This window comes from Monodelphis domestica, chromosome 3 (assembly GCF_027887165.1).
Source record: "Monodelphis domestica isolate mMonDom1 chromosome 3, mMonDom1.pri, whole genome shotgun sequence".
Lineage (NCBI taxonomy): Eukaryota > Metazoa > Chordata > Mammalia > Didelphimorphia > Didelphidae > Monodelphis > Monodelphis domestica.
The window spans coordinates 213,566,973-213,594,856 of NC_077229.1; the positions used below are offsets into that span (position 1 = coordinate 213,566,973).

Genomic DNA, 27,884 nt, shown 5'->3' on the forward strand with positions numbered 1-27,884 from the left:
AAGGCAAGAGTCCTCCCAGGGGCATTTCCTTCTAAGAAGGAAATTATTTCCAGGCTAACCACACAAGTTTAATAAAGATAAGAGACATTCATACTTTTCCCACACCTTGTCTGTATTCCAAAATTTCATTATTTTCTCATCACAACTCAAGTTAAATCCTCCAAGGGTACCCCCAACCAATGCACAGCCAGGTTCAATTAATCTATCAAGCATTTAAGTTCCCTGTTTTTGTTATGCACTCTGCTGTATACTGGTGACACAAAGACAAGCGAAAACCACTCTGCCCCTCAGAGTTTAGATTATAAAGGTGATACATTATATAAAGGGAGATAACATAGATAAGTAGGTGGGACTGAGAGAGAGAGAGAGAAAGAGAGAGAGAGAGAGAGAGAGAGAGAGAGAGAGAGAGAGAGAGAGAGAGAGAGAGAGAGAGAGAGAGAGAGAGCTGTTTCTATATATGTATATATGTTGTTGTTGTTTGACCATTTCAGTTGTGTCCAACCCTTTGTGACTTGATTTGGAGTTTACTTGGCAAAGATACTAGAGTGGTTTAACATTTCCATTTCCAGCTCATTTTACAAATGAGGAACTGAGGTAAACAGGGTTAAGTGACTTGCCCAGGGTCACACAGCTAGTAAGTATCTGAGGCTGGATTTGTACTCAGGAAAAGGAGTCTTCCTGACTTCATCCCACCTACCCCCGCCCATCATGCCACATATATGTGTGTGTTTGTGCATGTATAATCCTAACATATTATATTAACTCTTTAACTTATATATAATACATAATTATATATATATATAATATTAACTTATATTAACCCAATGTCTTTGGATAACTTAATTGTATCTTAAAGAGAGAGAATAGAATCATGGAGAGAGACAACCATCATCTAAAGAGTCAAGGATAAGAGAGACTGTGAGGTATGCAGAGATAAATGACCAAGAATTTCCTTCCATAAGAAACTAGATGAATTGTAATCTTTGAGAGGCTGAAAAGACATTTTGAGAGAAATGACTTTAAAGTCAAACGTTGGATGTAGACTTAAAGAGCATGTTTGCAAAGGGCAATCATTAAATCATTTTTATGAGGGCCTCCAGATGATCCCATTCAGTAGGCATAATGTAGTTTTTCTACTGGATTCCTTATAGAGCCTTGAGTCTGAATTTCCTCATTATGTACATTCTGTCCTCACCTGCAAATGCAGCACTACCTTGATATGTTTCAGAGATGCTACTAGGATGTCAACAGCCATGTCTTTTTTGAACTTCAAAATTGCCTCTGCCCAAGGCTGGGAAGGTGATTGAAGTCAAGGGACTACCCTCCTCCAAGTGGTTTCTTCTCAAGTATTTGATGAGTGCTTCTCACTACTCTGCTAGGACAGATCCAAATTTTTAAGTTCTGAAACTGGCTTGCTAATTTACAGAAGACCCACAGAGCCTGACCAAGCTTCTTTAGTTAATGGAACATAATTCCTTGGTAACATCATTAGAGTGCCTCCAGCAGCTTTTCAGGATATTTAAATTGATCGAGGAATTTTTCTCCCATACTAAAGCCAATAATGACTTATTGATTCAATTGAGAAGTGGCCTCCCCTGGAAGCTAAAAAATAGGGGTGTAGCATCTTGTCACTCACATGAAAATTAGGTCTCTTCTCTAACGTCTCTCCATGGATTGGTGCTTGGTTCACACCTTTTGTCTCTGCATCCGACTCCAATGAAATCTCTAGACTACCTTATGGTATTTAGAGTTCTCTGTGAGGTTATTTGTTATTTTACAGTATTTTATTTACTTCCCAAGGTTTTAATGATCACATGAGATCAAATATTTGTAAATTTGTAAACCATCCTGTTCATCATTTCTTATAGCACTGTATTAACACAGTGCCTGGCACATAGTAGGTACTTAATGCTTGTTTCCTTTCCTCTCTACCTACTTCCTTTTTTTTCTTAGGAACTTTTTTTACAGATCTGCCCATTGATTAGATAAGCTATCTCAGGCAAGATATTTCAGCCTTACCCTCAGTCTTATTTTTTTATTTTAATAACAAATTTCCACATAAGTTTCCCAAAGTTATATGACCCATATTGTCTCCCTCCCTTTTTCCCTCCCCCCCACCAGAGTTGACAAGCAATTCTGTCTGAGTTATACATGTATCATCATGCAAAACATTTCTATATTATTCATTTTTGTAAGTGAATAATCTTATAAAACCAAAACCCCAATCATTCCACAATATTGCAGTTACTGTGTATAAGTAATCTTCTCCTGGTTCTGCTTATTTTACTACACATCAGTTCATGTAGGTCTTTTCAGCTCTTTCTGAAATCATCCTGTTCATCATTCCTTATAGCACAATAGTATTCCATCACCATCATATATCACAATTTGCTCATCCATTCCCCAATTGAGAGACATCCTTTTCTTTGCCAACACAAAAAAAAGCTATATATATATTTTTTACAAAAGGTCTTTTCCCATTTTTTATCTCTTTAGGATACAGACCCCGTAGCTTAGCCCCAATCTTTTTGGTTTTTCAACCCCTATAGATTGTAAGACTGAATTCTAAATTTCTAGGAATTGGCTATTTTAATAAAATCCTACTATAGGATCATGAAAAGCCATTGTAATGGCATTTGGGAAATCTCATTTATAACATTTTCCCTATAATTGATCCCTGTTACATTGTTTTCCTAATGGCATGTTTTGCAGAACCAGTGATCAATAGATAAGAAAACTTACATAGTAAGAACTGAATATATATGAACAAATTACCTAGTACTTGTCTCAAGAGCATGTACTCAACAGGGACCATCTGTCCCTAATCCCAGGCAAACCTGGATTCCAAAAACATTAGTAGAAATGTATTCTCTCAGGATCCTATTCTTGATTTTCTTACTAACTGGGTTCCATAACTAATTGTAGACTTCATTAAAAAACAACAACAACCTTACCTTCTGTCTCATTGTACCTTGTTGCTAAGGGAGGTCTGAGAGGGGAAAGACCATACTGCCTATGGGGTTTTCTTGGCAAAGACACTAAAGCAGTTTGCCATTTCCTTCTTGCATTCTATTTGATTTTTCAATTTATGAAACACTAGGGAAATAAAGATTAATATCAGCTGAAGCAAGCAGGGATATTTTCACGGCCAAAGTAGCATCTAAAAATTGTGAAGAATGAAGGTGAGAGTTGCTGAAAATATAGCATTGTTGTGATGTGCATAACTGAAGAGAATATCCATATTAATAACATCAGAGATCCATTTGAGTATTTGAGTCACATACCTTGTTAAACTGTAGTCTCCATAATGATAAGACTATGATATATTATGTATTATCCTCCCTTCCCTCCCCCCACAAGACAGCACAGTACTCTATACATGGAAGTTTAACAAATGTTTGTTGGGTTAAGGTGAACTAAATAGCTTGAAGTCACTTATTGCCCTCGAATTTACAAGTCATATTCACTTAAGAATGCTCAAGACAGTTGTTCAAGGCCCAGGAGACTTCTTATGTATTTATTCCAATTGGAACTTTTTTGGCAGTGGGAGAAAAGAAAGGCAATATCTTTCTTTTTCATGTTTTGTACCTCTATTATGAGATATAAGTGAATCTGATATCAAGATTTCATTTCATGTTTCTGAATTTTATTTCATGTTTTATGTATTATGAGATGTAAGTAGATATAATTCAGAACTCAGGAATTCACATTGTAGAAAAAACACCTTCCTAAGCAGGCAACTTTTTTTCTTTTGTATAAATATACAACTAATTAGGGTTTCTGAGTATGCTGGCCAGTGAAAGGGAAGAGGAGAGTAGAGACAGGCACTGTATGTGTTTTTTGGAAATCATCTATAAGAAAACATTGGGAGGAGTATAGCAACTCTAAGGGGTAGATGTGAAATAAATCTAGGGGTAAGAAAAGGTACCCAGGAGAGGAAGACAAAATTGGCAAGAGACCAGCGGTCAAGTTGGTACTTGATTTTGCAGCTGGTAGACTTCATTCTCTAATGATAATCAACAGCATGCAGAATATCCCATGTAAAAAGCCAAAGCCAGGAGTGTCTGGTATTAAAAATGAATTTGTGTCTATAACTAACAGTATTCTGGGTGGCCATTTGGAAACAATGGCATGAATAGATGGTCATATTTTGCTTCCCCTTCCACTTTCTGTTTTTTCCTTATTGATGTTCCATTTTCTGTAATGATTTGCTACTGACTTGTGACAAATTGAGATGAATCAAATGGAATTTCAGTCAGCTAAATATTCTTTTTCTCTAGTTTATACATTTAATGAAGAGCCCCAAATGTTAGTCTCTGACAACTGGGAAAAGAAAGAGAATATGGAACTAGAATAAGTTGATTGTAAAGACTGGACAGATATAGAGCAGAAAATCAAAGAAAGGAAAAGAGGGGAGAAATCTAGCAACATGTTTGTTTTTTGTTCCCCTCTCCTAAAAAAAGAAATAAATATAGCAGAGCAAGAAAGAATACAACCATCTTAACTTTTTAAAGACTCAGTCCTGCTACAGATATCACATCTATCTTCCAGAAAATGTAATCAGCATCATTTAAGAACCATAGGAAAAAGGATTTCCTTTTTGGCAGTGCTATGGGTAACTTCAAGGAGAAGAAATACCCTTCATTAATGTGGGTCAGAACTTCCTCTACAATTTATATCATGTTAGAGTGTTTCATAGAGTTCTGAAGAGTTCATTGACTTGCCCAAATACCCACAGTCAGTACATGTCATAGGCAGAACTTGAAGCTTGAACAAACCTTATTAAGAGCATACTATATGCCATAGACAGTGCAAAGTGCTGGGTACACGGTCAAAAATTAAACAATATCTCCATTGTTAGTTGCATAGAATTTAGAACACTGACTATACTGGCTTTAAGGCTAGTTTGCTATCGACTGTCACGTTTTCTTTTATTAACCACAGCTGAACATCATCTAACATTTATATAGCACTTCAAGGTTTTCAGAGTACACTTCTTTAAATCCTTATAACAAGTCTGTGAAGGAGATATTACCAGGTATTAATGTGCTTTTACAAATGAGAGAACTGAGGTTCAGAGATGGTCACATACTACTAAGTGTCAGAGATAAGAGATGATGCTCATTTCTTCCTGAGATCAAATCTAGCACTTTGCTATATGGGATGTTCTGGGAGGACTAGCACCTTTGATATGAAAGCTTGACAAGCCCTTAGCAGGACTGCTCATCCACTTTTGGTGTTTACCTCTCACCCAACTCTCACTTGTGACTCTAAGATCTTCAAGTCTGGCTCTTTATCTACTGAGCCACCTCAACGCCCCTACATGATACATTTTTTAAAAAATCTTCATCAAAAATAGTTTAATGTTCTAGCATATGAAACCCAAAATCTCCATTATTTGGAAATCATGACTGTTCAAAATGATTGATTAATATAAAGATTCTGAATGATCTCATGTTTTACTATAAAAGATTTCATTTTAAAAGCATAAAAGAAGCTTCCAGGATTCAAGAAAAATGGTTTTTTCCCAGGATTTTTAATTAGGAACCCTAAGAAAATCATGAAATGATCAGTGAAGCCTTCTGGAAATTTGCTTTCAAATATTTTCTGGAATGTTTATCAGGATACATTTTATCAATTCATTGCACATTATAGGCATTAATTACATTTGTTGATTTGATTTTAATTTGGTGCAATTTTGGGCAGATGTTTTTGTGAGGGTTTTCATTAGACAGCTTCTGAAATTTCACAAGTTTTCTGACCAATAAGGAGAACTTGGAATGAGTATATTGACAGGCAGCTGCCTTGAGGAAGTAGTTACAAAAACATTGATTCTTCCAATTGTCCACAAACAGAAATTGAATTTACTGCCAGTTGTAATGAGCTTTTCTGTTTTAGGCTTATTTCCCAGTAATATAGACATATGTACCTAAAACAAATGTTTGGGATATGAGTATGCTCAAATGATACATTTGTTCATGGAAGCAAACATCTGATATAACAAGTATTTGCCTAAGCATACATGGTTAGAGAAGGGCGTTTGCCAGTGCTAAGTCTTACCTGCTGCTCCCTACTGAGGGTTGAGACAGGCTGGGCAGCAGGAGTATCAGCTGGTTAGCGATGGAGCTTCAGCATGGAGTCAAATTGGATGAAGAGACTTGAAGGGAAACTGTGGCAGGGGATGCATCCACATGCAAGGAGGTTGTAAGAGAGAAAAATGATAATCAGTATTACTGCAAACTATGACTGTCTCTTACAGCTCCCCCCAGGCTGAGATAGGCCTTGGAGGGGCTGTTTCTGGACTCTGGCAGCTACTGTGAGACTAGGGGTACAATTAAAGCCAGAACAAAGGAAAGGCTATTTTCCTGCTACCCTGCTGTTCCAGAGTGTACCCAGGGGACTCATGCTTTCATGTTTGTCAGTGATCTAAAAACAAGAGAATTTACACTCCAAGAATCATTCTCAGTATCTGTTATGAAATTTGTGAGTTTAAACATCCTGCCTCACATGCCTATGTTGTAGATGGGAGACTGAAGAGGGAAGAATTAGATCCAACCTGAGATGGATTTTTATGCCTTGAGAAGTGAATGGATGGTACTTTCTTTGATGTAATGATTTTGATTTATCTTGCTTCTACTGAATTTAAATTGTTTGCTTAATTATGATCTTGATTGCAAGGGTCCCCAAACTTTTTACACAGGGGGCCTCAGATCGTTGGAGGGCCGGACTATAAAAAAAACTATGAACAAATCTGTACACTGCTGTCTTGGATGGCGGAGGCTGCAGCGCTGGCTGTGATGGGACTGTCACATCTTGCACAGGCCCATCACTGCCACCACTGTACCGGGCAGCAGTATACACAGTGCGGAATCCCCTCCCCCAGATCTCCACTCACCATGCTGATATTGTGCAGAAGTAGTACTGTACATGAGCGATGCCACACTTTGCAGCACTGCCACATACAGTGCTCCTCTCACTGACCACCAGTGAAAGAGGTGCCCCTTCCAGAAGTGTGGTGGGGGCCGGATAAATGACCTCAGGGGGCTGCATGTGGCCCGTGGACTGTAGTTTGGGGACCCCAATCTTGAGTTTTAAATGACCAAAACAGCATTCCAGATTGGGAAGGTATGAGAGATCTATTTCTATTCAGTTTGTGGGGACTCAAATTAATCAGTGACAAATAATACTTGATAGTCAATTTTAAGCTGAGCATGGTCATACTAGGAAAGAGATGGAGTACTGAGCGATTGGCAATCAACATGTCTTTCACTTGTCCAGTGTTCAGAACCCAGGTGTCAATGGGAAAACCTACAACAAACAAGTACATAAATGTATTATTGCTCTTGTTAATATCTAGAATTACCTCTAAGTCGTTCCAAAATAAATTTTCTTCCACCTTCTTAATGGTGAGTAATAAGAATCAACATTTCATGAAGTGGTTGTATATATACATATCATATGCACATATGATATGTATATATATTATCTATAAGTGATTTTTATCTTTGGGCAAAACCCCCACAGCTTTTAAACTTTAATAACTAATACAAATATTTATTAAGTTAATAGCATTGTACTAAACACTGAGGATAAAAAGAAAGGTAAAAAAGAATTGGAAATTGAGAGGATGTCCATCAATTGAGGAATGGCTGAACAAATTGTAGTATATGTTGGTGATGGAATACTTTTTTGTGCTTCATATACTTTATCATTAAAAAATGATAAGCAAGATAATTTCAGAAAAAGCTGAAACATCTACATAAACTGATGCAGGGCAAAAATAAGCAGAAATGGGAGATCATTAGACATAGTAACAGCAATGTTGTATGATAATCAACTGTGAAAACTTGGCTACTCTTAGCAATGAGGTGATCTGGGGCACTCCTGAAGGACTTGTGATAGGAAATGCTATCCACCTCCAAGTGGATAGCAACTCCAACTGTTGGAATCAGATGGATGCAGGTCATTCTTTCACATCAGTGTATTTACAGTTTTATTTGGGAGTTTTGCTTTTATATAAATGTGCTCTTACAACAATGACCAATATGGAAGGTTTTACCTTATAATACACATACAGACCAGATTAAATTGCTTACCATCTTTGAGTGGAGGGAGGAAATAAAGGGAGGGAGATGGGTTGGAGCTTCTAATTTTGGAAAATATCTTTTAAAAATTATTATTACATTTAATCAAGAAAATAAAATATTTTTGAATTTTAAAAAAAGGGAAAAATCAGCCCCTCATCTCAAAGCACCAAGGAAATATTCTTCTTCTTTATTATTTACTGAAAAGTAGTACCAATGATGAACATAGGGTTACAATGTGTTTGGAATTTCTATGCCAGGATTCTTAGATTATTCTTAAACTACTTAGTCTCTTATTCAGTGATAGTTCTTTTTCACAACATGTGCCCAAGACAGAGTCAAAGTTTAGGGGTTTGGGTATTTTTTTAAGCTAAGCTCCTTGGATTTATCTCTTTGAACTGTTCTCCTTTCATATAAATTTGGAGGATATGTTCTACCATTTCTAAGTTATTTTAATATCAGTTATTATTAAGATACATTTCTTCTTTTAGATATATTTACAGATTAATCTATTTTCTATATGGTGCAAAATGAAGTGAGGATTTCTGCTCCCAGAATTAATAGGCATTTTTATCTGTGGTAATGTTCATCATTGACATAAAAGCATACTCTTTTGACCTCTTTAGTTGGCTAAACAAAAGCACAATTTTTAGGCAGAATATTATGGGGGACACTTAGTTCCATAGAAACAATGTTATAAATGGGGTATTTTGTCAGAGCATAGGAGGAAAGGGAGAAAAAAGTGGCCATTGGCAAGTGATTCAGTGAAGCGATAGGGCTAAACTGAGCAGAGTTCTTGAAGTACTCTTAAGTATAGGGGTTCTTGAGAAAGGAATGGGAACTAGAACACTGATTGTGAGAGATCCTAGCACAAGGGGAACCAGAGGAAACCTGAAGGGGATTCAGCAGGGAATATGGACTGGATTAGTCTTGAAGATCAGAGTAATTGTGAATGTTACAGAAGTTTTTTGTAACAATAGATGGGGAGTTGGTTAGAATACATTAATAGTATTAAAAACTTCCTTGGCCTGGGCCACCCTATGCAGCACATGCCTGCCTAAGGTTTCTTTCTGTCTGTTCTGGCTGTGAGATCTTTTTCTTTTTTGATGGAAAAAAATCTCTCCTTTTGATTTTTTTTACTTAACAGAAATCTATTCTATTTCCTTTCCTCCTACTCCATTGTAAAAGAAAAGCAAATTCTTTGTAGCAAATTCCTTTATTGATATATCCCAAAAAATGCCTTTTATTCTTTATCCTAAATTCAACACCTCTCTGATAGGAAGTGAATAGTATGCTTTGTCATTGTTATTCTGAAATCATTTATGATCAGAATTCTTAGAGCTTTCATAGTTGTCTTTACAGTATGGATTTTGCTGAACAAATTGTTCCTCTAGTTCTATTCATTTAATTCTTCATCAGTGAATAAAAGCCTTCAAAATATTCATTTTTGTTATATCAACATGATAGTATAAATTGTTCTTTTGAATGTTCTTACTACACTCTGCATCAATTAATACAGGTCTTTCCAGTTCTTTATGAAATCATCTCCTTCCTCATTTTTTATCATTTGAGCTCTTTTCAGTGCTGCTCATTCACCTTTGGTATCTCTCTTTCATCTAGCATTCACCTGTGGCTCCAAGAAACTGTAGCATTGCAATGACCACACTCCAATAAAAACCATCTCAACCAACCAGCTAAACCAGATTGAGGGTAGTTGACAAGCCTCAAACCCACTGGTGAATTAGGGAAATGTCTATCCCAAGCATGTGAAAATTTCCTCTGGTAGAATAGACAGTTGATAACAATTTGTTCCAGGGGCCAGGAAGGTAGCTAAAAGCAGGTGTTGCTGAACACTTAGAGGTTGGTCAGACTTGAAGATACCAAAGTCATTCATTGCATCTTGGACTATCACCAGTTGTCCCAAATTTCATCTTGCCACTGGACTTGGAAGATGCTAGAGGGAAAAGTGAGGCTGATGACTTTGTGCAGCTCTGCCTTATTTAAATCTAATTCATGCTCAAGTCAAATATCACCCCGTGATGTCATTGACCCTTTTCAAAATGAATGACAAATAACAATTCCATCATATTCATATACCACAATTTGTTCCTATCTGAAGATTTTTGAGCTATACCTCACAATGAACATGGTGTGATTTCCACCCCCATTGCCCAGGTAGACTCTTTGCTGTATTTTGATAAGGTCAATCTTTAGCTTTAGTTCTTTCTATAAAACAATCCAATTACTCATGGGACTAAGCTGAGATGAGAATGATAATATGTATCAGTTTTTCAGTTCTAAAGTAGAAGTTAAGGTCACAAAGACCTCTAAGTCTTGGAATACTCTTTGAAATAAAAGTGATGTTCTGTGGGTCTAATATATCTCTCAGAAACATTTTTTTGGAAGTTGCTGTTGGATAGAGAATAAAGTGTATTGCTCATTGCCGGCCTATTAGACATTTTAAATGCCTTAAGTCCAAAATAGAAATCATTATCTTTCCTTGAAAACTCATCCCTCTTCCATACTTCCCTATTTCTGTTGACAGTGATACCATTCTTCCAATCATCCAAGTTTACAACCTTCAAGTTAGCTTCAATCCAGACTTTCCCTCCTCCACAAATTCAATCAATTGCCTAATCTTACCATTTCCATCCTTACAACAGCTCTCAAAAAGGTTCCCTTCCCCTACTCACACAGCCACTCCACTAATTCAGGCCCTTGTCATCTTTCACATGGTCTACTGCAACAAACTCTTAACTGATCTCTCTTTCCCATCTCTCCCCAAACTCTATAATGATTTTATGAAAATTCAGGTCTGACCATTTGAATCCCGAAGTCAATAAACTTAAGTGGCTCCCTATTACTTTTAGAATAAAATAAAACATCCTCTACTTGGCTTTCAGAACCCTTCATAACCTGATCCTAACTTATTTTTCCCACCTTGTTACACAATACTCCCCTTCCTTTACTCTGTGGCCCATGCTGACTTTCTTGCTATTTGTTATAGGTGACATTTCATTTTCTATCGATAGATGCAGGTGGCTGTATACTACCTGCCTCCATATCTGGACTGCTCTCTTCTCACTTCATTCTCTTAGAATCTGTTGGGGGATTTCAAAACTCAGCTCAAATACTACCTCCTACATGGAGGCTTTCTGGATTTTTTCTAGCTGATAGTACCCCACCCTTGCAAAACAACCCAGTATTTATGTTGTTCATATTTCACATGGATGTACTAGTGCTAAGAATGCCTTCCTCCCAGTAAAATGTTAGCTCCAACAGGCAGCAACAGCTACATTTTTGTTTTAGGATCCCCAGCACCTAGCAATGTTTCTGGGTACTTAATACTTATTGATTGACTAATTCTACTTGGAATCTATACATACATAGTTCCCTGAAATCTATGGACTACAAAAGCCTAGAAAAAAGAATTCCTTCCCTTTCATTCTTGACAACATTCTTTAGCTTTGCAATACATGATTTTGCTTTAGGAAAATGTTTCTCAAGTACAGAAGCCTAAAGAGAAGTTGAAGACCAATTGCTGTGTGGGGTCATTCCAAAATATTCATAACCAATGAGTGCTTGGGTTGTAAACCAGATAAGGAAAGATGCCTCAGAAACTAAATTTAAAAATTCTTGAAACCTGTTAAGTGACTGACCCTCCTTTCTTCTTTGGGAAAAGTTTTATTTAAATTCAATTCAGTGAATATTCATTCAGTACCTACTGTGTGCTTAACACTTAAATAGGTGAAAGTTTCTTTCTATCTGCATACTCTCCCATTAGCCCTTTGGAAGCCTTACTGAAAAAAAGACCCAGAATGCTAACAACATTCTCTGTTTTGCATCCCCACTGTAAAAGTTCTAGAAGAGCTGGAGAATGTAAACCTACTTTAAATTGTCAGAGAAAACTGTTGGCACAGAATAAAAGCTTTGCTATTTATTAGAGAGCAGACTCTTAGCTATGGCACTGAGTTCTTACAGCCTTACATGTTTAAAGTGGGGGGGGGGGGGCGGAGACAGCTCTGATTTTCTGCAAGCAATTGCCAAACTGAGGCAGGAGCAGACTTTCTCAATCTTTATGATGTCTTAATCAGATAACTGATATTAAATTCCAAAATTCCATCTTCTCAAACTTTATGGTTTGTTCTTGGGAAGTTGATAAAAAGCAAGAATCAACTTAATAAATCTATCTAATATTATAAATACATAGTTTCTGGGTTTGTTTTTTTTTCCTCTGAGGGCAATAGACCAACAATCAGCAAGAATATAGCTCTCCTGGCTTTTCACAAAGGGTCCCTACATAAAGACATAACTGCTATTCTGGCTTTGTAGATTTTTACAGCTGGGGACTCTGATGTGTCATTCACAGACCAAGATTTGGTGCCTTTGGGAGGAGCTTGTGAGAGATCCTTGATCATTTGGGTTGCTTTCCCCTATTTTCAGTAGAAGGAAATGTTTGCTTTTTTAACACTGATTCCAAGATGGCTTTTTAAGCCTGATTTGTAGCAGCTTGTACAAAACCAAGAAATCTCATTCTGAGGAATTCTTCCCCTAGAAAACAGCATAGTACAGTGGAAAAAAATCATTGACTTTGACATCAAAAGACCTAGATTCAACTCCCACCCCTAATCTTACTACCTTTTTTACCCTGGGTAAGTCATTTAACCTCCATAGGTCCTGATTTCTTCCACTGTGAAATGAGAGAATTGGGCTAGATGGCTTCTGAGATTTCTACAAGGTCTTGGTCTGACCATAAGACCCCAAGGTCAGAAGTCTTTCCCGACTCTACCCCCACCCATAATCCTAGGACCTCCCCTCTACTAATTATCTTAAATTTATCCTGTATATATCTCATTCGTACATAACTGTTTGCATGTTGTCTCCCCCATTAGACTATAAGCTCCTTGAGGTCAGAGATTTTCTTTGGCTTTATCTCTTCACATAGTACCTGGAGCATAGTCATTATTATCATTTAGTTGTATCTCACTCTTCCTGACCCTATTTAGTGTTATCTTAGCAAAGATGCTAGAGTCCTTTTGCCATTTCCTTTTCCAGATCATTTACAGATGAGGAAACAGTTGTCAAACAGAATTTAATGCTTGGTCACATAACTAGTAAGTATCTAAGACCAGATTTGAACTATTTGATTTGAGTCAGTCTTCCTGACTCCAGACCTGGCACTCTATCCACTATGCCACTTTGCATCCTACCACATAATTGAATAAATAGTTCAATATGTAGCAAAATAATTACATAACTTAATAACAACATATATCTCTATAAACATGTGTATATAATAATATAAATAATACATAGCTTAATAAATGCTGGCTGACTGACAGATAGGAGAGACTCTGCCTATGGTGAATTAAGAGCTTCCATTTTTGCAGACTTTTATGGTTCATAAGGAAGAAGAATTCCAAGGAATGTTTCTCAGATACCTATGAATTCTGGCAACTTTTGCAGCTGAAGATAACTTCTCTTTACCTTCCTTTTCATCTCTATCAGCAGGATTCTAGTAATGGTAAATTTTTTAAATAGAGTCTTGGAGGGCCTGATGAGAATGGCTGCAAAGCAAGGAGATTTTAAGCAAAGGACATCACTTTTACTTTCAGTAAATACATTTTCATTAAATGCATGCCACATCTCTTTAGTTGCTCTTGTCTCCAGAAATAATTGACATATCACAAAAGGGAAATGAATTGGTGGCAGGAGGACATTCTATTTCATTTAGAAGGAAGCCAAGAAGAGAATGCAAAAGAGAAATTTTGAAATAAGCCAGCATTTCTATGGTGACTATTACAGTAATGCCATGTCAGGTGATTGGTTCAGCAGAAGTCACCATGACTAATAATTATAGACCAAGTTTACACAGCATCCAGGGTCTTTAAAGATTGGCAATTATAAAGTGAATTTGTATTATTTTGAAAGACAAACTAGATCAATGATGACAGACCTTTAGAGGGATGGGTAATATGAGAAATGTCTTCAGGTGCCTATGGAGAGGGGGAGGGGAGCAGCCCCACCCACATCCCTCTGAATCTCTAGTAAGGAATTCTGGTAAACTCTGTACTAGGACAATGGCTTATGTGCTCACAGAGACTGCTCAGATTGCCCTTCAGGCACCCATGCCATAGGTTCACCAACCCAGAACTAGATGATTACAGCTACAAGAAAAACAATTTTAGGTTTGAGTTACTTGGCATTTTCAGGACAGTTAAAGTTGTTCTGGAAAGAGGCTATATAGTATGATGGAAAGCACATTGATGTGATATGAAAAAAATCTGGGTTCTAGTCAGCTCTGCCCTGGCCAAACCTATGTAATCCAGGGCCAAGTCATTTCTCTAGGCTAAGGTTTGGTTTCTTCATCTGCAAAGCAGAATAATAATTTTTTAACTACTTGCTTTGCAGGATCTTAAAATGAGATTATATTTGCAAAGTGTTATACAAAGAGCTCTTTTTTCTTGGTGTTTTGTTTTAGTATATGCATTACAGACTTTGATACACAGAAGGGTTTTGATGCTGTTATATTTCATGATATCTTAGAAAATAATATTCTTAACCTGGAAAAAGATGTAAAATTTTTAAAATTCAGAAGATGATTATTTGGAAATTGTAATGGGGGGGGGGGGACCATTCTGTTCTGGAAACTTCACAGATATTTACTTTAGGCCAGGAGATAAATGGAAATCTTGGCAGCTGAAGATCAGGCCAACATGAATAGAACATCTTTGTTTCTGTTATGTGTTCAATAACCATATTTCATATTTTACTATTTTCAGAATGATGTGGCTGCACTTCTCAAACCAATATCCGAAAAGATTCAAGAAATACAAACTTTCAGAGAGAGAAATCGGGGAAGTCAAATGTTTAATCATCTTTCAGCCGTGAGTGAAAGCATACCAGCACTAGGGTGGATAGCAGTGGTAAGTCTAGACCATCATTTGGGCATTCCTCACCTTGGCACCCTTTTGGTAATTGAAGTCACAATTAATCCATATAAAACATATAAAGTCCATCTTCCTGTTTCTTCCTCTTTAGCTTGATGCTAGTGGGGGCATTTTCCTCTTTCTGTTCAGCCTACACCAAATAGTCTTTTGCTTATTCTGCTTAAAGTATTCTATGCACCCTATGAATTCACCCTCACTAGCCTTAATACACTTATTTTTTTTCTTAATAACTTTAAAGTATCACTGTCTCCACTGCTTATCTTTTTTCTCTGATCCATTTTCTTGCTTGGTTATTTTTTTCTTCTATGCTGGGGTGATGGTGCTGTTCTCTTAGTCCCCCAAACCAGGTCCTTATGTCAAGGAGATGAATGATGCTGCTACATTTTATACTAACAGGGTCTTAAAGGACTACAAGCACAGGTATGTTGCCTTATTTAATTATCCTTGCTGTAGAGTTGATCATTTAGAAGTAGACATGCTACTATTATTTATTAGACCCCATTATTTCTTTCTAACATCTTTGAAATTCAATTCATGTATATATAGAAAAAACTGGAAATGAAACAAATATCTAAGTATTTAAAATGTCACTTCTGTTTTATTCTTCATTTTGATAAACAATTTCACCAGTTGTGTGTACATTTTGTATTTTCCCCATTTTTATAAAAATAGGCCACATTTTGGCAAGCATTTTAAGATTTACAAAGGATTATTTTCACAATGCTTATAAGAAGTTGGTAATGCGAGTATTATAATCCATATTTTACATATGAAGAAACCAAGGTCCAGTATTTTGGGTTAGTTAAGAAAGGAGAAACAAGGAAATAAAGCCATGTCATAAAGAAAATGGCAAATGAGAGAGAAGATCTGGTTTGAGTTAGTCAAGATGAGGAATCACAGGATCCCAGATTTAGAAGTGTTCTCAGAAGCTTTGAGGGCTGCCACATCAACTTACTATCAAATTATATTGAGTTTTAAGTCCACCAAAAAAAAAATTTCTCCTGTTCTCCCTAGGAACTATTGTCTAATAGTGCCTTCCTCTGTGGTATAGCTAATACAGTTGATTTTAACTTATGTTAAACAAATAATTTGTATTTATTCATTTATATATCCATTACATATATCCACATTAAATGCCATCTCATAAGAAACAAATCTTTTTTTCTAGTTCATCAAAACATTTTGGCATCCTTTCTACCATCTAACATGTTAGTGATCCCTGTCAGATTGGCATCATCTAAAATTTTGATGAGCTACTTATCTATGCCTTCATCCAAGTCAGCAATAAAAAGTGTGCAATATAGTCGTTATTAGAAATTTGGGGCACTTATCACCTCTCTCCAAGATGGCATCAAATAATTCTGAATCAAACTAACTATGCTGTCTTCTAGCCCAAATTTTTTTGACTTGTCCAAAAGAAAGGCTTTGTTAAGTGCTTGGTTGAAATTTAGGTAAACTTTATTTATATCATGATATATTACCCTCATCTGTCAGTGGCAACTAGGTGGTACAATTTGACTGAATGCTGGGCCTTCAGTCAAAAAGACCTGAATTCAAATCTGGACTCCAGCAATTATTTATTAGCCATGTGACACTTGCCTAGTTACTTAACTCTGTTTGCCTCAGTTTCTTTACCTATAAAATGAGCTGGAGAAAGAAAAGACAAACCACTCGAGGATATTTGCTAAGAAAAGCCCATATGTGGTCATGAAGAGCCAGAAAACAACTGAACAATAACATCTCAGTAACTAATAACTCGGTCAAAAAATTCTTGATGAAATCATATTGCCTCCTAATGATTACTTCTTCCCTTTCTAAATACTCACAAACCATCTCCTTAATAACCTTCTAGAATCTCTACAATATTTTTGTTAAATCAATCTCTCTGACCAATATTTTTAACTCTGGGCATTTCCCTTTTTTTGAAAATTGAAACATTTATCCTTCTCTAATTATAAAATCACAAATCTCAGAATTTGGAAGGCCCTTAGGGATTACCTGGTACAACCTGAATAGGAATTTCCTTTCTGTTATCCCTTTAAGATTATCATCCAGTTTTTCAAGAAGTCTTTTCTTTTTTAATCCTTACCTTCCATCTTAAAATCAGTACTAGGTATGGATTCTAAGGCAGAAGAACTATACAGTGGATAGGCAATTGGGGTTAAATGACTTGCCCATGGTCACACAAGTAGCAAGTGTCTGAGGCTAGATATGAACCCAGGACCTTTCATCACTGGGCTCTCAATCCACTGAGCCACCTACTTTCCCATCTTCGTGAATCTTCCACACTACAACTACCTTTGAGAATGGTTCAGAAGTAATGTTCCTGTCATCCCAAGGTGTAGAGTTCCAATTCAGTCTAAGCACAAGGAGTTATAATTATAACTATATAATCTTACATCTAATCTAAATTATATAATCTTACATCCTCAGGATCTAGAGGAGTCTAAAAGGGTCCTCACTTGAACTGGTATAGATCTAAGGATGAACTAGACTAGAAAAATCAGAACTTCAGGAAATCTATGAGATATCTCCCTGAAGCTGAACAAAGCTATAATCTCTAATTAGGCTATATAGTTAGAGTTTGCTCCTTGTGTCTAGAATTTTCCCCACGATTCTTTATACTTGAATAAAATAGCTTCTTGCACCCTATACAACTAGGCAGATGAGATGGTGCAACCTGTGGAGAATTCAAGGGTTGAGGCTGCCTTCTCAGGGCTGCAGTCTCAAGAGCAGGGAGCCTTGAAGCTCCTGGTAGAAGGTCCTAAAGTTTATGAACAGTCATGAGAAGAATACTGCTATCTTTTTGTCACAAATCTTAGAGAGATTGAATTATTAAGATTCCACTTGGGTTTTATGAGCATAGATCTAAAAGGGGGAATAAGGAGGAAAAGGTATATTGTACAATTAAATAAATTACTATTTTAGTGAAAATGAAACAAATAAGAATGATCACTAATATATGAGAATATAGTATAACTTAGATACAAACTCCATATTATTTATCTTTGCTTTTTACTTATTTAAAATTGTGTCTGTATCATCAGCATTGTTACAGAGAATAAATCCATTTTGATTAGACATCTTGGGGTGTAGCTATATACTATTGTCAAGCTCATCCTGAGCCCTGGGAATTATGCTGGGATAACTCAGACAGAAAGGGCCTGGCATCTTCATCTTTCTCAGCAGAGATGGGTCTTTGTGAGACAGGAACAATTACTCCCCATGATCACTCACACTTCCCGTTCTCTCCCGGTAACATAATCACTCATCCAGGGAGTTTGGAGTAATTGGTGGTAATTTACCCATAAAAACTGAGTCCAAATTGTCTCTCATGTCTTAGATGTCATACACATTATAACATGGATTACTTGTTGGCAGTGGGATTGCAAGTCATTCTCCTTTTTAAAACATGAAAGCAATAATTGCTGAAAGGTCACCTTCCTATTAGTAATTGCTGAAAGTAAAAAATATCTATTGTTACACATATACACAAACATAACACCACACACACATACTCACACAAAGTCAAGTTACTTAAGTAACATTTAGCATCAGTTCAGAGAGTGGCTAAGCTTATCCTAGGTGAACATTAAAAAAATGCTTGGCATCACTCAGCCTTCCTTATTTTTCCTACATACCAACTTGGAAATGCTTTATTTTTCCATTAGTAAATCCTTCTTCCACCCACATCCCTTCCTGAGCTTTGTTTCTTTCCTCTGTTTGGGGGGGGGGGGGGAAGAATAGCAGTACCTCTCACCAGCTGGCATGTGAGCCATAGTGCTAAGGGGTTGAGGCTTCCTCCTCTGACAGAGTTAGTGTTCTGACGCTATCAAAAAAAAAAAATCTGAGGCTGGTCCATAAACGTCAGAATTTGGCTGGAAAGTGTATTTCTGGTAACATCAAGGGCAAATCTATTATAAGCCCTGTCGAGTAGCTGCCAAAAGAAGCCATTCACCTCACTTCCAGTAAAACCAGTACTCTGGCTAGTCCAGGGATGCAGAATACCCCTTATCTCACTACCCCAAGTGATCACCTACTTTCTCAGAGCCTACTGCAGACTGTCCCAAGTTCACATTATACTGTATGTATTTCTACTACTTGTGGTTTCATTCAGGTTCTACAGAACTTTTTTCACAATTGGATCTCATGAGATACTGTAGCTACTGAGGTCTCCTTACTTTAAAAAAAAAAAAGGATTAGAGTTGAAAGTCAAGTTGGTGCCCTCTGACTATACTCTTTTACTGGGCAGTTTTTAAGTGTCTTTACTCAAGTCCTGTTTACAATCCTGTCTCTGTCTGCTTGATACCAAATAAGTAGATTGACTAACTGATATTTCCCCTTGGTGAGGGACTAGAATAAACTGGTTGTTTTGACTTCATCACTATCAATATTTTATCGAATTTTTTGGTAAGAAACCACTAGTGTATTGAATATCTGGTGCAGATTTTCCCACCATAATTGTGGCTGATTCTGTTTATCCTTCAATAAATACTTCTAGCCCAAGGTTTCTTAACATTTTTTTTGTTACAGACCCCTTTGGCAGCCTAGTAAATAAGTCTACAGCCCCCTTTTCAGAATAATTATTAATTTTTTAAATCCATAAAGGAAAATACATATAATTTGAAAAGGAGACTTATATTAAAATATAGTTATCAAAACATAAACTAAAAATAAGCTCATGGACCCTAGGTTAAGAACCACTACTCTATTGGGACATGGAAGCATTCTTAAAATAATGTACCAAGGAGAATAAAAGGAAGTTGAGAACACTAATTCTAAAAGAGGAAGAAGTCTCAGTTACCCACCCCCAACCCCCAGCACTGCAAATCAGAAAGCTCTGCTTTGTTTTGAAATAAAAACGTTAGATTTATTAGCAAAATATAATTATATATTTATTTTATTTACATATTTATACATACTTTTAAACAAAGCAAGCTAAATATACAGTTTTGTGTACTCCTATTAGCACTCTTTGTACATGGGAGTGTTCATGTTTGCAGATGTTTTTCAAGTTCAGAAAAACAAAAAATAAAAATCATTTTAAAATACAGATGAATACATGCATCTAACTTTATAATTGCATATCTCTCTTTCCAACACTTTGTAAATTCGAATCTGAGCACTGCTGGTCTGGTCCATCAAGTTAAAATAAGACATTTCTCATGGTGAAAAAAATGGTTTTTCCCACCCAAGTTTACATAGATGTGGAGTAGAGCCATGTTCAAGTCCTTCTTCTGGCATTTAACTGTGTCACTACTGGCAAGATGACTTCAAAGAGCTTCAGATCCTTCAGTTGCAAAATAGGAATAACAATGCTCGTATTTACCCCCCAGAGAATTGCTTTAAGACACAAATAAGATTATATATGTAAAGTGCTTTGTAAACTTTAAACTGCTTTATCAATGTCAGTTTTTATTATTGTCTTTTTTGCGAGAATATGCTGTGTATGTGATTACCTATATGCACTTCAGATCAAACACATAGGATAATTGTACAGTATATGCCTCAATTTTTCTCTCAGATTTAGCTCATATAAAACCAGGACATGACCTATAATCATGTTACTTTTGTCTTCTCACTTGCCTTTGATAGGCAGAAGTCACCAAGGGGTCCCAATTACCCCGTTTCTCCTTCTAGTTGAATGTGGTCTTTAAGCTTCCCTGTATAAGCTGCTCCACTTTGACTTCAGGGCAGCCTCACCCCATACCTCCCCTGCCTTTCAACAGTCCAGTCACCCAACTAACATAGTAAACGCGTGTTTTATACTGCAGTTTTGTGTAATTATTTGATTTTTTTAAATCACCTTATAAAATTCTAATCATTTGTTTATATTTTTGTGTTTTGTCTTTTAAAGGGTTCTCATTGAAAGAATATGGTCTATATTGTTGGGACAGCCTTTGGAAGCAATATAGTACCTACATGTGATTATAGAAATGTATACATATTTATTGATAAAAAATTTTTAAATAAAAAATCAGTTCCTGAGGTAAAAAATAAGTCTTATACTAGATTCAAAAATATGTCTAAGCTTGACCATATTTGGAGAAATGAAAGTTGTTTCTGAATTGTTTAATTTATCTTACTTGTTTTGAGATTTCTTTTACTTCTTTTGCTCTGACTGGATTTATTTGGATGAAATATTTCTTAAAAGCAAAACATCCAATGAGCTAGACTTAGCTTGTTTATTTTAATAGCTATAAAACATTGTGCATACTACTAATACTTTAGAACTAAGAGTCAGGGAAAATCATTCAGAAGGTTCCTCTCAAGCAAGACAAAGTTTGGTTGGTATAGAGAGACATGGGATCTGGAATACACAGATGATTTCCACGTGTCCTCTTTTTTTCCTCTTGGAGATAAATGGAGTGAAATAGAAATATCAATTGGTTAAGGTTATTTGGATTAGTTGATATAATGTAGCATTTTTTTAAACCCACCACTCTCTTACATGATTATGTCTTTCTCTCAATGATGAAGTGACTTACGCCACGTGGATTGGGTGAAGTCCTATCTGAACATCTGGACTGAGCTTCAAGCATATATCAAGGAACACCATACCACAGGCCTTTCTTGGAGCAAAACTGTAAGTGTCCCATTATCTTTTGTGTAGTACCCATGACTCCTCATCCATGAGCCCAAAAAAGCTAGTCCAAGTTTTAAGTACTATTTAGATCAGAATCTTCTCTAGAAAATAATTCATAAACTCCCACCCATTTTTCCTTTTAATCAGCTAGAGAATACCATTTTGCTGAATGAATAAATTAATGGAAAAAAACATTGATAAAGTGCATCCTATGTGCCATACACTGTTTCAAAATCCTGGGGATACAAATATGAAAGAGACACATCCCTGCCTTCAAAGAGCATACCTTCTCATTGGAAGAGGCAACACATATTGGGGGGAGGTAACCAGAGAAGAATGAAGCCACAGGGATGATGAGTGGAACCATGAGGCCACTGAATTTGGCATCCCTTTTCCCAAAGCAATGGTATTATTGATATGGTGACTCTTCCCAGGGCAAGAAGTGCCAAGTAGGGAAGGGAAAGAGGAATCAAATCTGTGGGAAGACAGAAAGCAGGAAGACAATGTAGTCAAGTAGCTGGTGCTCTTACCAAATAGCATGGCATCAAGGTAGGAGCCTGAGATCCATTTGGGAGAATTCATAGCAGAAAGAGCATCCGTGACCAGTTCTGGGACCCAGGAATGGTGAGAGACAACAGAGAAATGGAGATGACAATAGGAGGCTGATGATAGGCCAACTTGCAATTAACTTCATTTTGGAGTTAAAATGCAGATTTCTTAAGTTTTATAGAACTTCTATCATATTTCTTCTTTTTTATAACTTCATTACTGGGGGATGCTTGTGTGACTTCACACTGAAATATTTTTTAACTAGAAGGTTTGCCATCTGCTTCTGTTAAGAGCTGTTATTTGCAATTTCTCATCAAAGGTAGGACTCTCTTCTCCCTTGATTGACTTTCCCTCCCAACCTTTTTGGACTGCTGGAGGTTAGTATTTGTGTAGGAGGCAGAGGCTGAGGGTGGTGTGGTCATGCAAAGGAACCCAGGTCTTCTGAATCTGTTCAGGCTTTTGCTTTGAGTTACTTGTTCTAAGTATCAGCTTCCAAAATTAAATGCTCAGTGTTCTGTGCCCTATTTTGCTTAATAATAAGAATAATAATTAACATTTATATTGTGCTTATAGTGTGCTGAGTGCTTTACAATAATTGTCTCATTTGACCTGGAAGGTATTTCATAGATAAGGAAGCTGAGGCAAACAAAGGTTAAGCAACTTGCTGAGGGGCACACAGCTAGTAAGTGTCTGAGGCCAGATATGAATTCAGGTCTTCCTGATTCTAGACCCAGCTGTCTATATCTACTGCACCACTTAGCAGCCTAAATAAACATAGAGGTGGGAGGAAACACTTCACAACGTGTTTAACCTTTCTCTGTGTTATGTGCTCACAATTTATGAGAAAAGAACTTCTCAATAATTTGAAACTTTGATAAGAAGAATTGGGTGTATATGTGTATAAGTATTTAAGCATCAGAGTATGTGATAGGATCCACTGCAGTTGTATAAGCATAATTTTTTTTTAAACCTTTACCTCCTGTCTTAGAGTCAATAGTGTGTATTGGTTAAGGCAGAAAAGTGGTAGGCAGTGTGCGTTAAGTGACTTGCCCACAGTCACATAGCTAGGGAGTGTCTGAAGCCAGATTTGAACCCATCTCTAAGCCTACCTCCCAATCCACTGAGCCACTTAGCTGTCCCATAAGTATTGTTTAAAAGCAAATTGTCTAAGACCAATTTCACATCATTATTTGTTATAAATTTGTTTTTCATAAAAAGAAACAACTATGTCAACAATAAAGTGACCAATTAGGGGTTCTAGTTAGAGATTAATATATTGAAAATCAATATTCTTTGGAGCAATTACTCTCTTATTGCATGATAATGTCAGCAAACTTTTATCCTAAATTTCTCACTCTATAAAATGGAATTGCTCTCACTTACTTTGGTAGCAACCTGAAAATAAAGAAATTATATTGTATTGAAAATCTTAGATGAAATGGTTATAGTATGGTAGTAGTCTCTCGGTAACCAAGGATGACGATTTTCTTTGTGCGTTTTTGTGCACAAAGACACTTGTGCATGAAGATTTAAGTGGAAAAGTTGATGCACAGAGACAGTCCCACTCTCTCGGCATTGGAAGCCTGGGTCCAGTGGCACGAAAAGTCGTTACACCTGGAGACTTCCTCAGCTGCATTGGATGGCCGTGTTGTCTGTTGTGCTCCAACACACCCTGAGCACTCCACAGTGCTTTGCTGCGTCGCCCTCTCAGCCATTGAACCTTCTTATTGGTTTCTTCTGTCTGTTCCGCCGAAGCAGTCTTCACATGCTGGGTGAGAAAGCTCTAGTTCACCAGGGGTCGACGACCCAATGGCTACCCTTACAAGGTTTAGCCGGCCTGTCGAAGCCGTTGCCCGGGGTATGGCCACTGCCGCATGCTAGCAGCTACTGGGAGCCACAAGTGAGAGCTGGGTGTCAGGTGGGGGTCAGAGGTTGGAGAGCTGCCCTAAGAAGGCACGACAAGCCCTCCATACCAGAGATACTACTCCTCCCTGAGCACCCCATATACCCCCTTAGATGAAATAAGTAGTAAATAACAGCTGTGCTATGGAAATTTAAAAATATATTTTGCTTTAATCAGACAAAACCCACTCTCTGATCTTCCTATCTCCCACCCCAATAGTGGGGTTCAGGTGTCAGACTTTCCCCCTACTCACACCCTCTTCCTTGTTTGCATAGATGGCAACTTATACACTCTGATTATGTGATATAACTTTCCCTAGCGCTTTCCTTTCCTTTCTCTCTAATTGAGAACATAAGAAAAGCTAAACCCATTATAAACATGTGTAGATAATCATGTCCATGATTGGTCATGTCTAAAAAGATATTTGTCTCATCCTATACTCTTGAGTACTTCACCTGTCTATTAGTAGGTGGGTTGCATGTTATAGGATCAGTCTTCTGGATTCGTGGTTGATCATTACACTGATAAAGAGTTTGTTCATCACAATTATATTCAATTACATTTATACTCCATAACTTGTTCATTGATTCCCTTTTTTATGGGATCCCCCTCAGATTCCCATTTTTGACAACTCAAAAAATATTTTATATACCCTTAGAATTTGTTTGTTTAGATATAGATATATATAAATATATATTCTTCCTTTTTTTGACCAACTCAGATGAAAGTGAGGTTGAGGTGTCAGACTCTCCCCCTAATCTCACCCCCTCCTTGTTTGTAAAGATGTCTATTTATACACCCTGATTATGAGATAATTTTCCCTAACTCTCCTTTCCTTTCTACTCCAGTCTATTTCTCTTTCCCTCTCTTTCCATTCTTAAGATCATAAAAACATAATAGAACCACTTCCAACCTTTGTCTAATTGAACTTCTTTGGTGACCCCTGAGGATGATAGAGTATTTGGATTTAAGCAGATTATCCTTGTTTAATTCTTTAACATTGTTCATTCATATTTACCTTTTTATGATTCTCTTCACTCTTGAGTTTGAATTTAAAATTTTTTTCACAGCTCTGATCTTTTCATAAGGAATGCCCAGGAACTCCGTGATTAGGAATACAGGTTGCCTTTTTAGTCTGCTCTAGATCTGTGACCAAGAACTGGGTAATAAGTAACAGAGCTTCTGGTTAGCACCTATCTCAATCTCGGTACCTCAGTTTAGGTCTGGTGGTATCGTGGTAGAGGTCTGAAACCCGGTAAGCTCTCCCATCCCCACTAGTCCTCAGTGTCCACAGATCTCCCTGTCTGTTTCCCTATGCCAAACTAGGCTGGAAAAATATCTCAGTGTGACATTTTCTGAATTTCCCCACTAGGATTCAGTCTGCCTCATCTTCTAGATCTTTTCAGAGATATTTTTGTGAAGAGATCTCACTAAACTGCTTCTTACTACTTCACCATCTTGGCTCTGCCTCTTCTGTGCTATGGAATTTCAAATGGAAAAGTAAATGATTCATTAACAGAAAGTATTTAGTCTTTCCTTGATTTTAATTATACATTCAAACTTTCTATGTTACACAAAGATACTATGTAACATAAGGACTTGGTATAAGAAACATTGAGCCAATCTGTGTAGTTGTAGGAATATTCCATTCAAGTTATTGATACTTCCAAGGAGTTGAGTCTATTTCAGTTTGTAAAGGAAAAGGTGATATTTCTAATCCAACCCTTATAAAAGTATTGTTTATGGAAAGCACAGAAACAGTACTATTCACGTGTATTTTCAAAGAATTTGATGGCATGGTCATAAAGATATATTTTTCTGCTATTCACACCTTCTTGCCCAAGAACTATATAAAGTACTAGATATTTTGTGTGTGGACATCAGGGTTCTTATGGATGTTTTTACTTTTGTAGGTTTTTTCCCTTTAAAAGTCTTAACTTCTGTCTTAGAACCAATACTATGTATCAGTTCCAAGGCAGAAGAGTGGTAAAGGCTAAATAATTGGGGTTAAGTGACTTGCCCAGGGTCACACAGCTAGGAAGTGTCTGAGGCCAAATTTGAACCCACAACATCCCATCTCCAAGCCTGGTGCTCTACCCACTGGGTCACCTACCTGTCCCTGTTTTTGTAGTCTTAGAAAACTATATTCATTGTACCTGATTTCAATGAACATTTGTATTAAATAATCTCCAGCATCCCTTCCATCTTTAAATTCCACAGTTCTGTGTATTATTTTTGCACCTTTTCCCAAAAAATTCTTTCTGTAATTTTCTTGTTTTTTACCCCTAGTTCCAAAAATACATTTTCATGCATGGTTTGAAAAAACAGAAAACCATGATAGGGCTCTAGAGAGTGACAGAATAAATAACAACACAGTCTGTTCTCATAAATAATCAAAAAGATTTCTCCTTACTTTTGTTGTTTAAGACACACCCAAAAAAATCATTACATGGAGTTATAACTTGAATCACAGCGTTCTTGCAAAGCAGGACAAAATTAACACCTTTCATAGGTATGTCCTCATGGGAAATAAGAAACAACACTAGAGGGAATTAGTTGGTCAAATGGCCATTGAGAGATTTTTTTAATCCAATTTTATGTAAAAATAACTTATAGTCTGATTCCTGCTGTTTCCTATGTGTATCACAAAGACAGTAAACTCAACTTTTACATCCCCACATTTCCACTGTCATTTGTTTTGCTTGTTTTTCCTTAAGCTACATTTAGAGGTAAGAGGAAGACTTGTGTGTGATGGTGGGTTTTTTGTTGCTTTTTTTTTTTTTGTAATTGACAGCATACTCTTTGAGAATTCAGGTTTCCAAAGGAACGTTTCTTCTGAAAAATAACCATTCTCTGTGCTGTGCTCACAGTTGGAGCTACATTTGCCTGTTACCACTTTTTGACCTTTGCATTCATTCTACAGCTGTACCAGACAACTGTTGTTTCTTTCAGTTGTCACTGCTGAAATGTAAGATTTTTTGAGTGATCTCTCTTAGAACAATGTGGCGGGGAGGGGGAGTGGAGGAAGAGAGAGCCTGTGTGCATGTCCCCACAAGTGTGCACCAATGTGGGCATAACGGAAAGAACAGCTGTAGAGAACTCCACCAAGAATTCCTTGTAGATGCTTCAGTTTACTGTGGTGACAGTCTTCTCACTTCCTCGGCCTCTTTTTGCAGTGTGAAAGCAACTGCTGAGTGGATAAACTCTAATGAGTTCTCTTGAGCCTACTTAATACCAAATGCTACTTATAGTTTGTATTGAAACTTGGTCACTGGGCAATTTTTCCTTCATGTTAGGTTTTTATAATATTCTTCAAAGTTATATTCTGAAGAAAATTTTGGTGAATTATTTAAGTTTGTCTCTTGGCACATAGATAGTAGGGGCACCATAGTTCACTGTTGCCTCTAGCTAATCAGTTGTCTACTGTATCATACAGTTTTTGTCAAACCAGGTCACTAAAACAGAAGGATTGAGGTCATCATCTTCACACCTGTGGTTACTTGAGAAATTCCTGTTTCCTCCATGAATTACCCAAATCATTGCCTTTATCTTTATCTCATTTCACTCTGTACAGCTTTTTAATAAGAAAGATCAGGAAGTTATTAGTGAATAGGAAAGGAATCAAACATTTCCTTAGCTTTGTGGTTTCAAACTTATTAAGAATTTCTGTTTTTTCTGCTCCCTCTTCTTTATGAATTATTTTGTTCTCTGAACCTTTGCCTTAATGGACATGCATTTGCCACAGATCCACACATATGTCGGTATCTAATGAATTAATAAAATAATTTGTTAACCACTTACCATGTGCCAAA

General features: G+C 36.8%; 1 protein-coding gene across 4 annotated transcripts in view; it reads left to right on the forward strand.

Annotated features, from left to right (window-relative positions):
* Positions 1-27,884, forward strand: part of CAP2 (cyclase associated actin cytoskeleton regulatory protein 2) — a 160,082-nt gene that overhangs the window by 102,966 nt on the left and 29,232 nt on the right. For all 4 annotated transcript variants that reach the window (XM_007487906.3, XM_056823475.1, XM_001376325.4 and 1 more), the window contains 3 exons: positions 14,867-15,010; positions 15,369-15,454; positions 21,515-21,620. In XM_007487906.3, the coding sequence (XP_007487968.2) occupies positions 14,867-15,010; positions 15,369-15,454; positions 21,515-21,620 (336 nt within the window). The remainder of the gene's footprint in view (positions 1-14,866; positions 15,011-15,368; positions 15,455-21,514; positions 21,621-27,884) is intronic.